Below are 16,368 nucleotides of genomic sequence, written 5' to 3'. Positions count from 1 at the left end.
ATGGTGACATCCCTTCCCTACCGCTAACAGAAGGTGCAATGCTAGCTCCTCCAAACGTCCTCTCCTCCCTGCTTCACATATGGAGTGACAAAAGAGGAATGCATGCTGCTTCTCCCTTTCATTTTTAATATATTGAACATCTGAGATGCTAGGGAATGGAGGTAAAGCATTGCAGTATCTAGAACAGGCACAGAAGTTTGCGGGGTCATGAAGGTGCTGGTACAGCATGATACAGTATGTAAAAACATCCTTAATGTTAGGACTGCACAAAGGTTGAGGAAAGGAGACTGATAATTTTCATTCATAAGCATGAATCCTAATCCCAAAGCGGTGACAGCCTGTGCAGATGTACTTGTCATGACTTCAGGGCTTTGTCCAGTGGGGTCCTGAGCTCTTCTGAGGATGGCGACTGCATGGCCTCTCTGCGCAGCCTGTTCCTGTCCTTGTTTCACTGTCCTCAGGGTCAAAAGGCAGCGGTCGCACGTGCCTTGCCTTACAGTGAGATTTTTGGCTCCTTTCGGGCAAGGCGTATAAAAGTCTTTTTTGAGCTCAATAAGCAGAAAGGCATCCAGTGGGTTGTCTAAGCAAGTCAAGCTGACTTCAGTGGAAAGTCTGACTTGCTTGGAAATCCCATTAGGGAGAGCATGTCCTTTGTGTGCCCTGTCCCAGTCAGCGTCTCAGTAAGCAACTGAACAGAACCGAAAACTTTCCTCCTCTCTTTGTACTCATTCAGAAAGGCAGCTACAAGTAGCACTGGGAGAGTTTACCTTTTTTTGCCTTGCCCTAATTGTAGAAAATGAGGAGGTACAGATAAGGGTTACTCGGAGCACAAGCTTCCTCCGTGGAGGTGCACCACCGTTGCTGAACTGAATCACTGTTGTTACTGTTGCGCACAGGAATCTAACCCTGCTTAACATCCTTCTTACCAGCCCCCTCCTCCAGTCTGTCGCTGCTATCCCAAAGTACCACTAATACTGTGAAGTCTTATTGGTTTAGATGCATTTCTTAAGCTCAGTTGCCAGAAATTGTTCTTTTCTCTCTTCTACAGTGATTAACTGTAATGTTGTTTCTTTAAAAAAAAAAAAAAAGAGACTGATGAGGCAGGTGTTGCACCCAAAAATCAGTCACACAGTGAAAACATATTAATTTACTTACAGAAAACATAACCTGGAGTAGCATTCAAGAAAAAAAAACCCTAAATCACAGCTGGAGAGAAATCTGTGATGTTTTTCTGGGTTCTTACTTAAACGAGTAATATAATCCAGTCTTAAAATATCTATATTTGTTCAGGCTCAGAGTACAACACCCATTTATGTCCGTAGTTTCAAACAGCCAACCTTATTGCTTCTGCTGTTGGGTGATATTTTGCCATTTGCCTGTGGAGTCTGAACAATGAAATATAATCTTGTTTACTCTGGCCTACTTTAGATATTCACATAAAATGGTGAGAATGCCTCTATTTTATTTGGGATGTTTCAATTTGGGGGATATTCAGCTTGTTAGAGCAAAGGGGGGGGGCTGATTCCAGGGCTCTCAAGTTGGCCACCCTAAAACTCCCTCTTTCAAAGGATGACTCTCTCTGAAATACTTCTCTTCAGCTGCCACCATGGCAGCAAGTTAGCAAAGCCCTCTTCTTCTCCCCTCCCCAAAAAACTGAACAGGTTTTTCACCAAAGTTCTGCTCTGGAGGTAAATTCTTGGTGCCTTTCTGCAGGGATCTGCGTTATTAGGTGTTGGCAGCTATTAATGCAGAATAAGCTGACTGAGGCAGATCCTGCCTGTTCAGAACCTTCCCTGAGGCTTACCAGCCATGCTTCAGGACATCTAAATATGATGTGTTGTTGTTTCTGAACTGCTGCAGTTTGCAATCCAGTTTGTTAAAAGACCCTGAAATTAGCAATGTTTTAATAAAGTTGGTGGTAAAGTGCTGTAATTCAAGAGGTACTCTTTGAGCCATCATCACTTGTTCAGAAGAGAGACAGGAGAGCAGCACACACTCTCCTTAGATTCAGGCATCCCTATTTATACTGCCTCTACGCTGGTGACTAGGTCACTCAGTGCTGCTAAAATGCCACGTAAATACGACCGTCATAGCTACAGCAAGAACCATTCATAGTTTTGCTTTCTTGCTTTGTGTTTTAGGACACGATGACCAATACCTGTAACTTCTACCTTCTGTTTGCCATACTAAAACATTCCCAAGCACTGATTTTTTCCCTGCGGCATGCCTAGTCTGTTGAGATTTTGTGTGCTTTAAAGGGTTATGTAGACTTGGAAAGGAAAATCTGCTCAGATATTTGATGGCCTCCCTCTAGTGGCTGTTATTGGGGAATAAAAATAGGGCTGTGATGAAGTGAACCCCAAGGTTAAGTATGTGCATTAACCATGATATTAAGACGAAAGGAAGTAAAGTTGGGAAGAAGGCTTATGCCATATCAAACTGTGACACAGAATTACTGAGTTATTGGCAAAGCTCAGTTACTGCTCTTTCAATCCTGAACACATTTATCTTGCTACTTCCTTCCCCGCTTTCCATTTCTCCCTCTGTGTCCTTACACATGATGATCTAAGGACGCTGGTGGGCCAAAATCTGCATGTAGAGAGGTTTTTTTTTTTATTTTTTTCCAGTTCTGTTAGTTGGCCAAGTAAGACAAATATGCAAGCCCCTGTTTTTCAGACATGGAGAAGGGCTCCTGTGCCTGAAAGCCTGTCTGATTTTTCTAACCATACCCATTGATCTCGTAAAAGATGCTGTTTTCTCTTACAAACCTTGTCCCGACAAATATTTAAAGAACAGGTAAGATCTGGGAAGTGCGGCATCTTTATTCCATTTCCAGTACTTTTCCATCAGTTCTCTGCAGTAACTATTAGTATCTTTGACAAAACAGTATCTGTATCTATAGCCAGCAGCTGTGTTCCTGCTTTTGAGATCTTGCTGACTGTGACTCATTACCTTTTTGCTTACCAAATGTGCACACTTGTCTTTTAGACACGAGAAGTGCCAGGAATGCATGACTCAGTTTATATTTTTATAGAAAAAGATAGCAATGACAGCGTAGCAAGACAAAAGTTGGGGCTGGAAAACAGCCCATTAAAAATGGCAAAAGTGCAAAGCTCCTACAGCTGCATGAAGAGCTTTGCCCTGGTGTCTCTTTTTGGATCTCTTGCGCTTTGGCCTCCAGGTGTTAAGTGGAAGGTGAGGTTTGCAAGCAGTGTAAGACAAGCCGACCCAAGCTGCATCTACAGAACATCCTAAAGAAACCCATCTCATGAGTTCATGCTTCTGGCACAGCAGAAATTAAGATTGGTGCTGCTATTCTCTTGACCGTTTTTATTGATGCTGTAGCCTGGGATTTTGCTAGCTAAAAATACCAGTTGGGTTCCACCTGAACCTCACTCTGGGACAAGGTTCTCTGCCGATGTCTCAGCTCCAGGCACTCCACAGTCAGGGGATATGTTTTAAGCTCAAACTTATTTGCAAACATACAGGTGGAGTTAAAAAGCCACTTGAGGTCACCTGTTCCATATACACAAATGCCTCTGACATAATGGCCTGCCAAAAGAAAAAGGAAAAAAGCGATGTCAGAATCAAAGATCAAAGTGATTCTTTTTGAGAAATTTTATCTGCAAAGCCACTATAAATAATCTGCTACACAACAAACATGCTGAAAGGCCTACTGCACATGCAATGGGAATAAGTATGAACAATGGGTTGAAACGAACAAAGTTACTTCAGAATAAATAATGAACAAAATAAGGAGATAGCTCAGAAAAGGAAATGTTATTACTTGAGACTCTTTCTCAGCCAAGGCTGAAACACAGCAAAGGGGAATTTCCTCTGTCAGTGAAGAGAAACCGATACTTTTACTCATACTAGATTTTCCACTAACTAATTCTGGATGATATTGCTATAATTTCACTGATTTCAATGTAGTTATGCCAAGGTGAAACTACTGTAATTGAAGCTGACTGAAGTTCTCAAAATTTTTCTCCTCAACACAAACAACTACGCTATGGATTAAAAATTCTTGAAATAAAATTTGTATCATTAGCATTTTGGTATTCCCTTTCTTGTCCCACTTGGACAAGTACGCAATGTACAAACCAGTGACTGAAAAATTAAGTGTGCCATACAGAAGATTATCTACTGCTAATGTCATGTCACGAAGTAACGTGACGTAGGAAAACTCAAAGCTCAACCATCATCGTCAGCCTGCAGTTCCTTAGGCTGGTCGTCAGCTGTGGCTCTGGCAGGCATCGGTGCCCAGCTGAGAGCTGGGATTTGTCTGAGTTCACACAGGACACCTGCCCTGCACACTGCTTCTGGCTCTAGCACATCTGCATCCCAGTGTGGGACATACACTTCCCACCCACCTGCAAGAAAATTCCCCCAAGGCCTTCAAGAAAATAGCTAACTCATGTGAGCCCTAGGCGCTGCCAAATATCCCCCTTTCCAACACTGATATAGCCTATAAAATTCCTGATGAAGAAGGAGCTGTTCCAGCTTTCTCACTGTTCGTGTGGCTACTACCATTCACATATGGACTATGAAGGAGATGACCCCTTTTTAACGTCTTCTCTCTCTGATGAAGTGCTGTCTAAAGACTGTCTCACATTATGATTAGAGGCTGTGTTTTTCACTATATGAACAGGAGAAGAAATGGAGAAAAATGTACACATTACCATGACAACCTCCATGGCTCTCTTCCATATCAATCCACTTCACTGCTTTCAGGTCACCTTCCCATGCTGCGTTGGGCATGGAGCCTGGGACACCTGCAATTAGATAACAGAAAATCAAATAATTAGTTCTTTTAACAGCTATGTGTTCAGGTTTATGTTCACTCTCTGGGACCTTTCTCCACAGAACTGGGATGAAATACTCAGGAATATACACCAACAGATGCCTGGCTGCCAACCTTGTTGTCAAGTTTCTTCATTGAAAGCAGCTTTCATGACATAACCAAGATGTCAGCCCAACAGACCCAAACATTTCACTTTAGAAATAAAATCCCTCTCTTGCAACGGCCTCAGTATGATACCGCATGCATGCACAATCACTCATGTCACCTTCCCAGCTAGCGGTGCCCTCCAAGGGCTATTTGAACACGGGGCCACTGACACCTAGTACCTTCACATGAATTTACTGATAAATAGTTTCCTTTTTTTTTCTTTTTTTTTAACAAAAGAGGCTAACAGAACAAATTCAAGCATGATATAACTGGACAGAGTTGTTGAAACTCAATTATAGCCTATAATGTTATATAATAATAGATATAAGTCTAGGCAGATCACAGGACCTATCTAGGAGATAAACTGGTAAAAGGACCTCTCCTCATCAGTAAATGATCAAGTCCTGCTATAACCTGGCAAACATCCATTTTAAATAATTAAGGGGGAGATGCTGAACACACAGGGTTTGGTATTTGCTGAAGAGTAAACAGGCAACTGCTGTGAGTCAAGGGAATTTCCATATCTTCAGCGCAAGGCAGTAACCATAACAGACCATCACCGTGGGATGAAGTCTTTGCCTTTGAAAGCAAGAGCTGATCAGGTGGGTACACCTAGGGAAACCTCCGTGCCTGATCTGTACTGCAGTATCATATTCAATTCAGTGAAAGAAGTTTATTGAAGTATTTCTTTAAATGCTCTTCAGAATATAGGAAAAAAAAAAAAGCAAAGGTATAAAATAATAAAAGCTTTCTATGAACTCATCCCTTTCAGCAAATTTTCTTTCTTATTGGCTCAATCAGTTGTTGGAGAACAAAACAGTGATACAGACTGTGTAACCACCACCTGATATACAAACCACTTCTCTAAGAAAAGCTGGAAAAGCCCCGATTTCTCACTGTAGCACAAACACTTGTATGTAACTTATTTGCTTGCTTGGAAGAAACTAACCGTCTTTTATTCTTTCCTGCCCAGCAAGCAATGACCGTAGTGCTGCCCCTGAGCTATCAAATGGCAGAACAGGCAACATGTGGGGAGCCAACGTGCACCCCAGCAGGTACAAAAGCGCAGACGTTACTTCTGCTTTCTCCTAACCAAGCTGAAAGCGAAGGAAAAGACTGACCGCCTCAAATGCAAAGAATTACGGCAGTGTTACTGCTGAGGAGCACCTGGGACTCAAGCTTTTTAACAAACGCAGCAGAAGCACCAGCACTGACTGGTACCGGTGACCGGGGAGGGGAGGCTTTGTACCAACGCGGCTGCCCCCTGCGCACCCCGACGCAGCGGGAGGCTGGAGCCGAGGGGGTGACGAGGCAAGCTGGGGCATCGCTGCTCCGTGCTGCTCGCGCACAGCTGAAGCTCAGCCCTAACCCCAGAGCCCCTCGCAGCGGATAGCCCTCCTCGCTAGCACGCCTCTGCGACTTTTGTCAGTCGCTGTTGTACACGCAGCAGGTGGGGAGTCCGATAGTGATAACAGTGTTAAGTATTATTACTATTAATAAGTACTAATAACCCCTGGTAATAGCCTAATCATAGCTGATGCAAAAGTTAAGCTGTTTAACAGCTAAACAAGTTCAAGTGGCTTTCTTCCAGATTTTTAATAGGGATATTTAAAGCCTGTTATTTCTACTTCCTGCTATTTTCCTTTTAAAGGAAACACTTGTATGAGTGCAGGAAGGGAACCACGCAGCTTTTTATGAAAACTTTTTCATAATGTTTGTATTATCTGTCATTTGTACTAACTCTGTATACTGAAGAGACAGCCATTTTGCTCAAATTACAATGAGATGAGAATGAAGCCTTTTAGAGCTTGTACAAAATGCACGATAGCACTGGTTTGGAGTTGTAGGACCTGTGCAGACAGGGAACCTAAGCCCTTCAAATATGATTTTATCTAAAATAAAATTGACATTTTAATCTCCAGTTCTGACCTCTCTCTTTTTTTAAGGCTAATTAGCCCATCTTCCTGACTTTCATAACTTCATTTAAAATGTGTATAAATATAGGCTATTTATTTTGCTGGTTAACCACAATCCTAAATGCGGTGATTTGCCAGCAGTTCTGTAAAGCACAATTGCAGGTGGTGACTGCAGCACACATAAGAAGCCCTCGGTGCCAAAACGGTAGCTGCAAGAGTGTCATCATCCTAACCTTGGTGTTTTCTGAAAAATAAAGGTGAAAGCAAGGTGAGGTTTTGTTCCTATTTTGTTTTTTTCTGTTCCAAGATGGCAACAAGTACAGTACCTCTACAGTTATCATAACCCAACAACTATTTTGCTTGTGAGCTTGAAGAGAAGCACAGTGAAGGACAAACAAGACTCTAAAGGCACTGTATAATGTCAGGGGGGGTTGAGAAATTGGATGGCAGAAAAGTTAAACGTCAGGTTTTTTTTCTGTTTGCTTGCTTTGCTCTGTGTTTTTAAGGATAGCTTGCTCCTGATAAGTAAGGATGGTTGTTTGCGAATACCAAGTCATGACTTCTATATCAGATGCAAAAAGACCATATGATCCAACAGCAGAACCACCATAGCACTTTCCCATAAACAGAGATATGTGGCAGCTATAACCAGAACTTCATGGCTTTATTTCTCCCCCTCTGTATATTAGGCTGTTATCAAATAAAATAACGTGCCAAAAAGTGTGGTTTTGTCCTGGGGAAAATTCAGAAAATTTTACTTTTCTGCAGAAAGCGTTAAGCTAAAGATAACACTTTATAAAAGACAAAAAGAGGCAGTGATGGCAGGGGATAAACACTTTAAATGGCCTGGGACGTGCATTACCATCCCAAATTAAAAACCTGTTCATAACAGATGGCAGTAAGTGTGGTGTGCAGAAAGACTTGCAAAGTGCTGACACAGTGGGAAAGCAGAAAGATGACTGACAAAACAGGAATGACCGCAGGACATCCACAAAAACACTGGAAGGCACTGCCTTCAAGGAATACAAAGCTACTGACTTCACATTATTTGCCATCTCCCAAATTGAGTAAATTAGGCATTTTTGTAAGTTAATTAAAGAGTGGGTAAAGTGTAGCTCAGCACTGGGGAAAAAAAAAATGGATTTATGACTTTTTCCTTTAAATATTTGTTTGCACAACTGATTTCAGATTCAGAAGCTGTTCTGGGGTCCTGTTCTTATAAATGCAGTTTGTCTGAAAAGTGGTGCTGATGGAGAAAGTTAATATAAACTTCGACACGAGTTGCTCACTCTACTTTTGTCCAGCTCTTGTCTCCCACGCCATCGAGGTTAGCAGAGTTTTGTCCCCGAAAACAAGGAGGGGGGAAGAGCCGCCTCTTGGGCAGCAGTACTGAGCACTGCCCTGGAAACGAATTTCCCACCACCAGAACTGCACCGCTCGGGTGTGAAGACAGTCATAAGTGACTGGAAAGACAGGCCAGCCCTTACAATGCCTTTAATTTCACGTCTTCCCTTGGTGGCAGAGGTTTGGAGGCAGGAAAAACACTGCTTCAGAGCCTGGACCTCATCCACTGGATAAAGGCAACACAACCTCCTTCTCTGCTCAGCCCTTCCTGTTTTCTTGCCGTTGTAATTCCAGTGAGCGTTGATCTGCGTGCATTGGCTCCTAGAGGCAGCCTACTCCCTTTCCTCCTTGCATCACTACCGTATATTATGAAGACAAACATCCACAGCTTACACAAAATGAGCCACTGCGTTGGCATTTCTGTCATGTGCACATAAACCAACACTGGGCTGGAAATCTCGCAGCATAGAAGGCTGCCTGATTTCCCTCAACCTTCCAAGTCCCATACCTGTGATTCCAGGATCAAACCAACACATCGGTTAAAACCTAGCTGCCAACAGGCTAGCCTTCACCAGTCCCCCGAAGCAGCCCGTGCTTCCTCGTCAGCATCTCTCGCGAGGGAAGGGGACAACTTCTTTACACTTCTGTGCCACCAACCGATCTGAGCTTTTCTCCTGCACTTTATAAGCTGGTGCCCAGGAGTTTGTACTTCAGAAATCTCCCTGAAATGGTGTGTATATCGCCCTTGGAAATATTATTCTGCAAGACCTGGTTGAAATCAACAATAATTTGCTGGACTTTGGGGCCATGTACTTGCGTTTGGGAAACATGCAGGGCTTGGGGTGGGCCACGTATAGGCGGGCAAATGCATAGCCTCTCCCCTACAAGTGAAGGTGCGCAGCCCACCAGTGTGTGCGAGAGACTTGGAAATTCGCAAACCCCTTTGGTGGCTTTTGGAGAAGCAAGATTGTACAAGGACGTACACGTGGGACTAGTGAGACAGTATGGCCGAAGAGGGTGGAAGACAAGTGGATGCCAAGCTGCGTCCCTGGGTCTTCATGGGGCAGGGCAGCTGCTGCTAAGCGGGAAGGCATGCGGCGTCCCTGAACCCATCACACTGCAAAGCCCACTGCCCCTGGGGACCTCCCTTACCCAGTCATGGGTGCTGTTCCTACCAGAAGACAACTCAGCCGAGTGGATAAATCTCCAGGACATCAAACTCAAGGAGGCTCAGTACGCCTTCCTCACTTGCCGCTAGTGCCGCCAACATGGGCTGTCACCTGCCTGGATATTTCTCCACGTGAAACAATGGAAGTGGCGACAACCCACCGGTGAGCACCACCAAGACCCACAGCTGGAAACACCTCCGTGGACCGGTGAGCCGTGGCGGCCACCACAAAGAGCCGGCACCACGCGACGGCCAAGTGGTGGCAGGTGCCAGGGTGGGGACCCCCATGCCCTCCCCGGACCTGATGTCCTACCCGGGATCCTGTTGAGCGTCACCCAGAAGTGCTCGTCGGGGCTGTAGGTGTCCTCGGACCAGGCCAGCAGGTCGATGGCACGCTGGTCCCGCAGCACGAACTCCACGAAGGGCCGGGTGACGGCCACGTACGCGGAGCCGAAGTAGAGGGTGATGTTGTGCGGCGGGGGCGCCTTGCGCACGAACGTCCACAGCATGAAAGAAAAGAAAGAGTACAGTTGCTCCCTGTGCACGTATTTGGTGCGGGCGGTGATGTGGGGGGGCGGCAGCACCCCGGGGGTGACGTTCTTCCCCCCGAGGCCCTTCAGCAGCCGGACGATCTCCCGGTTGGTCTTCAAGGGGAAGTCCTGGCCGCAGGTGTTGAGCAGGTAGCGCCAGGGCACGGCCGAGGCCAGCAGGTCTCCCATGCAGCGGAGGTCGGCCCGCAGGCGGGACGCGCCGCCGTAGACCACCCGCTCCGCCCGGGAGGCGAGGAAGGCGTTGGGGAAGCAGCCCACCAGGCGCCGGACCGCCTGCTGGAAGGGGGCCGGCGCCTTGGCGTCCACGTGGACGCAGTAGACGTTTTGGGGCATGTACACCGCCCGGAAGAGCCGCTCGAAGGTCTCGAACTCCTTGTGCAGGGTCATGACGTAGGCGATGGGGAAGGCGGCCTCCTCGGCCGAGAGGGCGCGGGTGATGTAGTGGTTCTGCGTGATGTACTCCGTGCAGCTGGATTCTCTGAATGATGTTGTTAAAGCGTTTTCCTTCAGGAAGGGCGTCTTATCTTCAACTAGTGCTTTACAGGCTTCTGCTAACGTTGAGCTCACCGAGAAGTTCAGCCTCCTAAGAGGTATTTGTGCATGCAAATTGACAGCATAGAAAACAAATGGAAGTGAAACACTGAGAATCAGGACAGCAAAGAAGCAATATCTGAGTGTATTCATTGCTGCTCAGAAAAAGAGTCTCACTCGAAATATTGCGAAGAGGTCAGATCAGACACCACGAACAGCTTGTTTTGCTGGCTGCACTTGCTTCCTGCTGGAGAACACACACGTCCGCCTGATGCATAGTACGCAGCTGCAGTCCTTACTTTCAGTATTAATATTTTCATAGTCATTGTTGATGTGGAAGAAGCATAAGTAGCGAACAACTTGCAGGTGGAAGCTGCTGCACAGCACCCTGAAGATTAAACAGACATATTGCATAATTACTGGCTTGGCAACGAACAGCCGGCACTATATATTTCACAATGTCCCTGAATTCAATTTATGGGTATGTTCTTAACTGCTCCCTCCCCCCTCACCCTGCATGTATCATATAGCTGTAAAACTTCCTGTGTGTACACTATGTGACAGAAAAATCTCATATTTACCTCTTGTATAATTCTATTTTTTGACTTACAGGAACTTTTTTTTGAACCACTCAAGTGTATCATTCATCACTGCTTCAGAATTATGAAAGGCTTGTTCAGCACACCGTGCTACCGTGTATGGCCACCAACACTCATGTATAAGAAGCAGGAGAATCTTTTTTGCCTCTGTGTAGAGTTATATCAGAGCCATCAGGGTTTTGCAGCAATGCTTTCTTCATTTGTAAATTTGAAATCTGCCAAATAGTTTCTGCTAAGTGTCATGGATGAGTTGTGATGAGCTCCGGGCTTACATCCGTCACAAGGAACTGGGTTAGCGAAACCTGCTATTTAAACTACTTAAGCTAACCTTAGGCTTTCTGATGAGACATTCTTGTTTCTAAGAGCCGTGCATGCATTTGGTATAACAACATGCTTATGCAATGAGAGCTTGTGGCATGGCTCTGACTAAAGTGAAATACTTGGTAACTCTCTCTCTTTCAACTGGGAGTCTGTTCATGTGGATCTCCTGCCATGAGACAGCACATTTGGGGCATACAAACTTTTTCCAACATCATGTCCTTTTGCTCCAATGCAAATTAATGCTGAGGCAATATCAGATGATCTGAGATTATGCCAATAAATGTTTTGACTGGGCAGTCCAGCATGCTACAGAGGCAGAAATACCATCACCTACCTTCCGACTCATGCAGACAAGTCACCTCAGGTGCTGGCAGGTCCCTCCCAGAAGCTGTGCTTTCCTCCTGTCCTGGCCCCAAATAGTCTCCGGGATTCTCTGTTCAAACAGATTGAAGGCTGCAGGCAGTGGCTTCAGCCCATCATAGAATCATTTAGGTTGGAAAAGACCTTCAAGATCATCGAGTCCAACCATCATCCATGCCCACTAGACCATGTTATGGAGTACCACGTCTACTTGCTTTTTGAATACCTCCAGGGATGGTGACTCAACCACTTCCCTGGGCAGCCTGTTCCAACGCCTGACAACCTTTTCAGTAAAGAAATTTTTTCCTAATATCCAACCTAAACCTCCCTTGCCGCAACTTGAGGCCATTTCCTCTCGTCCTATCTCCAGGACCCAACAGAAGAGACCAGCACCCACCTCACTACAACCCCCCTTCAGGTAGTTGCAGAGAGCGATAAGGTCTCCCCTCGGCCTCCTTTTCTCCAGGCTAAACAGCCTCAGCTCCCTCAGCCGCTCCTCATAAGACTTGTTCTCTAGATCCTTCACCAGCTCGGTTCCCTTCTCTGGACACGCTCCAGCACCTCAATGTCTTTCCTGCAATGAGGGGCCCAAAACTGAACACAGGACTCGAGGTGCGGCCTCACCAGTGCCGAGTACAGGGGGACGATCACCTCCCTGCTCCTGCTGGCCACACCATTTCTGATACGGGCCAGGATGCCGTTGGCCTTCTTGGCCACCTGGGCACACTGCTGGCTCAGGTACAGTCACAAGCTGTAATGAGGAGAGGAGCACTGGAGAAGCTTTGTAAGGACTTGTGGCCAGAATGTCCCCCAAGAGGGGCACCGGTGCAGGACAGACCTGGCAGTCAAGCTTACCCAGTGATGGCAAGCAGCAGAGCCGCTCCTCCCTAGGGAGTCAGCAGGGACAGGCAGGGATAGCTGTGGTCATGCTGGAGATCCAGTGCAGCCTTCTTCGCGGACACCAGCGCCTTCAGAAGGAGGATGGCTCCAGTGGAGCTGAGGGGCTGGAAAGGAGGTGTGCAAAGTCCCAGGGAGTAACGGAGACTCACCTGACACTGCTGAGAAGTCATCTGGAAAACGCTGCCACAGCCTAACAGTACAGCTTGTTAAAAGGATTCAGAGAGATGAGCTGAGACCACTACCCAAGTCTAGCAAAGAAACGCACAGCAAACACTGCCATGAGGAGAAAACATGCCCCAGCTCAGTTACCGGTGAATGCTGTCCTAGGGAGCACAGACCTGCCCGGAGTGCTTCAAACCACTGCTCCTTCCTAATTTGATTGTTACAGTGGATTATATCCAGGAGCGAACAACACTTACCCACCTGACACCTCAGTAACGCAAACTGCCGTGACCAGAGGTGACCATAAGGCCAGCAGCCTCTTGCTCTCCTCTGCGTGCTCCGTAGAGCATTGAGCTCAACATCTTCCCACCTGCGCACTGGGCCAGCTGGCTCCAAGACCATTTCCTTCCCCTGCGCCATGGTCTTAACATGAGACCTCCATCCAGCTAGAGTTAGGAAAATGCGGAAGGAGGAAAACCGGGGGTAGGTGCCAGCATTCCTGCAGGAGCCAGGATTTCCTTGGGGGAGTCTCAGCTGGGGGCAGAGAGCACAGGTAGCTTTTCTGAAGTACCAAAGGCTGAGATCCCCCAAGGCATTTAGATGACTTTGAAACTGCCTGCTAAGATGCTTTTGAAACTGTTTTAGGCACTGTGTAACCTGCTACACAGCTAAGAAAACTTATATGGAGAGAGAGAGGGGGGGGGGAGAGAGAGAGAGAGAGTTCTTAAAAGACATATGTATCTCTAAGGAGACTGTTTTCTCTTATGTGTTGAAGTTTGCATTACTAGCATGGTCCGTAGCAGACAAGTAAGCTACATGCAGAAAATAAGAGATAGGCCTGCTCATCATAGGAGGGAAATGCAAAATTTAACTTTTCCTCAGTGTGTTTTGTTGTTTTTTCTTTCTTGCACAGACATTGCTGTAACATTCTTGCAGCAATCCAGACTAACCATGATCGTTTGGTACTACTAGCCTTCAGGGAAAGAAGGTTGCATGCCTGGTGCTACTTCTTAATCCTGGTGCCTCAATTCTCTGGCACAGTTAGTATTTAAAAACCTGAGAACATATATGCAAAGGATTGCAAGCTCTCAAAACCTTTGGGGTTTTGTGTTTTGGGGTTTTTTGACTAGTTCTGCCTTGTGCTGATCTTTGTGAAATAAGATCCATGCCTTGGATTAAAGGCAGGAATCTCAAAAAAAAAAAAAAAAAAAAAAAAAAAAAAAATAGAGCAGTGAAACAAAGAAATAGAGTGTACAAGTCACATGAGCCACCTCAATGGAAAAACTTTTTCTCAGGTATTGGTGAGTTGTTGATTTTACAGACTCATCTGAAGTTCAGATGCAAGGAGCAGCCAAATCTAGATATAAATCTGAACCATATTATGGCAAATGTCAGTGAAAAAGCAGCAAAGTGGCAGGAGACCTCATGATCCCTTTAGCTTCTCCTGTTGTGGATTGTATTGGACCTCAGCATATTTTGGGTGCAAAAACAGAGTACCTGGACAAAAAGATAACAGAAGACCAAATTTACGATGCTGTTCGACAGAGGCTGTGTAAAAGTGGTCTGTGCTGGTAGAATTAAAACTGTTGCTGGCTGAGACTTGCAGTGCCACTCCTTGCTATTGTTCCCTGGACCTGCGTTGTAGCAATTCTCATTTTAGCATAAGAGGAGCTTTTGGTGTGGCTCCTGTAGTGGAAACACACTCCCCAGTAGGATTAGTGATTGAAATGTCTTCCCTATGGATGAATGGCAACAGGTCTTTCCAGTCAACGAGATTATCTTAGGAATGTAGTTAGTACTCAGTAAACTGCTCCTGGCCTTAATAAATATAGGTAATTGATTTCAGCTAATTTGTTAGCTAATTAAAAAGCAAGATGCACATCAGTTTTGAGTTCCTTTTTGGCCTCGCTCAGTAGTGACAAACGTTATGCATTTCATGTCCATTTGGAGTCACTTGGCATTTCTGTTGTTAGGACAAAACCATCTGTATCATGACATTCCTTTTCGTGACCCTCGCGTGCAAAGCTGTTGGTTTGAATTGGCACTGTCATTAAAATCACAGCGAGGCTGTTGCAAGCAAACAATTTCTCCTAAGTGTGGTTTTTCTGGTTAGGAAGCACAGGTAGCAACAGTCCACTGTTTTGTGCCCAAGGATGTCCTCATCCCCCACACCTTCTCACACCAAGATGAAACTTCTTTGGTCTTGCACTGCTCTGGGATGTTGTGCAATGTGCACAGTCTCCCCAAAACTCTCCTCTTGGAACAACCCTGCCTGGCAGCGATCTTCTCTAACACGTGCCCCGCCTGAGCTGGAAGGTTGTAAGGGACAGGTGTCAGACATTTATCTCAAACATTTCTTAGTACTGAGGAAACCACGAGACTGTATAAACATTTCCTGGCACGAAGGAAGCCACAAGGGCAGAGCAGAGCCCTGCAGTCTACCTGTACCCCAACAACGATACCCAGAGCCTGGCACAATCTGTCACAATCTCGACGGCGCAGGCGCAGCAAAGGTTCGGCGGGTAGTCGCGGAGACACGCGCATTGCACTGGAGACACCGCACGATCGTCGCGTGGGTCTCCGTTACCTTGACTACTCAAGTTAGAACCGGGTGGAGATTTTGGGGACTTGGACTGCATAAAAGGACACCATCGAGAACAGAAGTGGGGAGACCTCCATCACCAGGTCAACACGCAGGGAGACACCACCACCACCCAGCCAAGAAGACCAGGACTCTGGCAATCAACAGGAATGTCACTGGATCCTAGGGTGGTGATACCTTTTCTCTCTCTCTCACACGCAAAAGTTTCATGTTGAATCATTTTGGTAAAATCAGGTAAACTTCTCCCCTCCCCTTTCCCTTTGATTTTGTGACTCACTTGGCAGACAGCAATTTCTTGAGTTATTGCACGATTGTTTCAGTTTTGTTTATGTTTGTGCTCAATAAACAATTTTATTGGTCGTTTGGCGTCGTTTCACCTTAATCTACTCCGAAGGGATTTTGAGCTTTCCACGACCTCCTCTACTACCCAGGGTAGCATGCTGGTCGGGTCGTGAAAGAGGTATACATGCACTGTGTAACACAGGGAAGGAGAAAGCAGAGTCTAAGCACAGGAGCAGTTAAAGATTATTCCTATCTCTTCAGCTCTGCCTTCCCTTTTTTCCTGCTCAGAGCAGTCACTGGCATTCCTGCACTTCCCAGCCAGGCATAATCTGAGAAAAGAGAAGAAAATACAAACCTACCTGAAACGGGAGCTCCCAGGCAGACACACTGACACCGGACAGTCACAATGCAGCAGCACTGGCAGCAAATGGGAGGAGAGATGAAATGACACATCAAGGCAAACGCTAGCTCAGCTCACATGGTCCAGTAAAATCATTGAGTAATCTAATCGTACGCAGTCAGTGAGCACATCTGTCTGCACAAACAGCAGGGGCCAGACAATATACCATTGCATCCACTTTTGTGTTGTGGTGCTCTCAAGCTCCAGATGCAGAGCCTCTTACCCTGCAGGAACTTCACTGCTTGTCTGAATTTGCAGTAAACTTTTAGATAGAAAACGTT

The 16,368-nt window shown here is 45.9% G+C and overlaps 1 protein-coding gene across 4 annotated transcripts; it reads right to left on the bottom strand.

The window, feature by feature from the left end:
- Positions 1-2,802: 2,802 nt before the first annotated feature.
- GCNT2 (glucosaminyl (N-acetyl) transferase 2 (I blood group)) lies at positions 2,803-16,107 on the bottom strand. 4 transcript variants are annotated; one of them, XM_041118359.1, is made up of 6 exons: positions 16,047-16,063; positions 12,597-12,843; positions 11,716-11,814; positions 9,693-10,849; positions 4,683-4,775; positions 2,803-3,552 (listed from the first exon to the last, which is right to left on the bottom strand). In XM_041118359.1, exons 4-6 carry the CDS (start codon positions 10,612-10,614, stop codon positions 3,362-3,364), a joined length of 1,206 nt encoding a protein of 401 aa, XP_040974293.1. In that variant the 5' UTR covers positions 10,615-10,849; positions 11,716-11,814; positions 12,597-12,843; positions 16,047-16,063; the 3' UTR covers positions 2,803-3,361. The 4 variants fall into 4 exon arrangements, with proteins under 4 accessions (XP_040974293.1, XP_029897663.1, XP_040974294.1 ...); XM_030041803.2 differs by lacking the exon at positions 12,597-12,843 and having other exon boundaries at positions 16,047-16,107; XM_041118360.1 differs by lacking the exon at positions 16,047-16,063 and having other exon boundaries at positions 12,597-12,902.
- Positions 16,108-16,368: the final 261 nt, after the last annotated feature.

The sequence above is a fragment of the Aquila chrysaetos genome, chromosome 18 (assembly GCF_900496995.4).
Source record: "Aquila chrysaetos chrysaetos chromosome 18, bAquChr1.4, whole genome shotgun sequence".
Taxonomy (NCBI): Eukaryota; Metazoa; Chordata; class Aves; order Accipitriformes; family Accipitridae; genus Aquila; species Aquila chrysaetos.
Note: the sequence above shows the minus strand (reverse complement) of the source record. Positions and strands in the feature narration are given on the sequence as shown.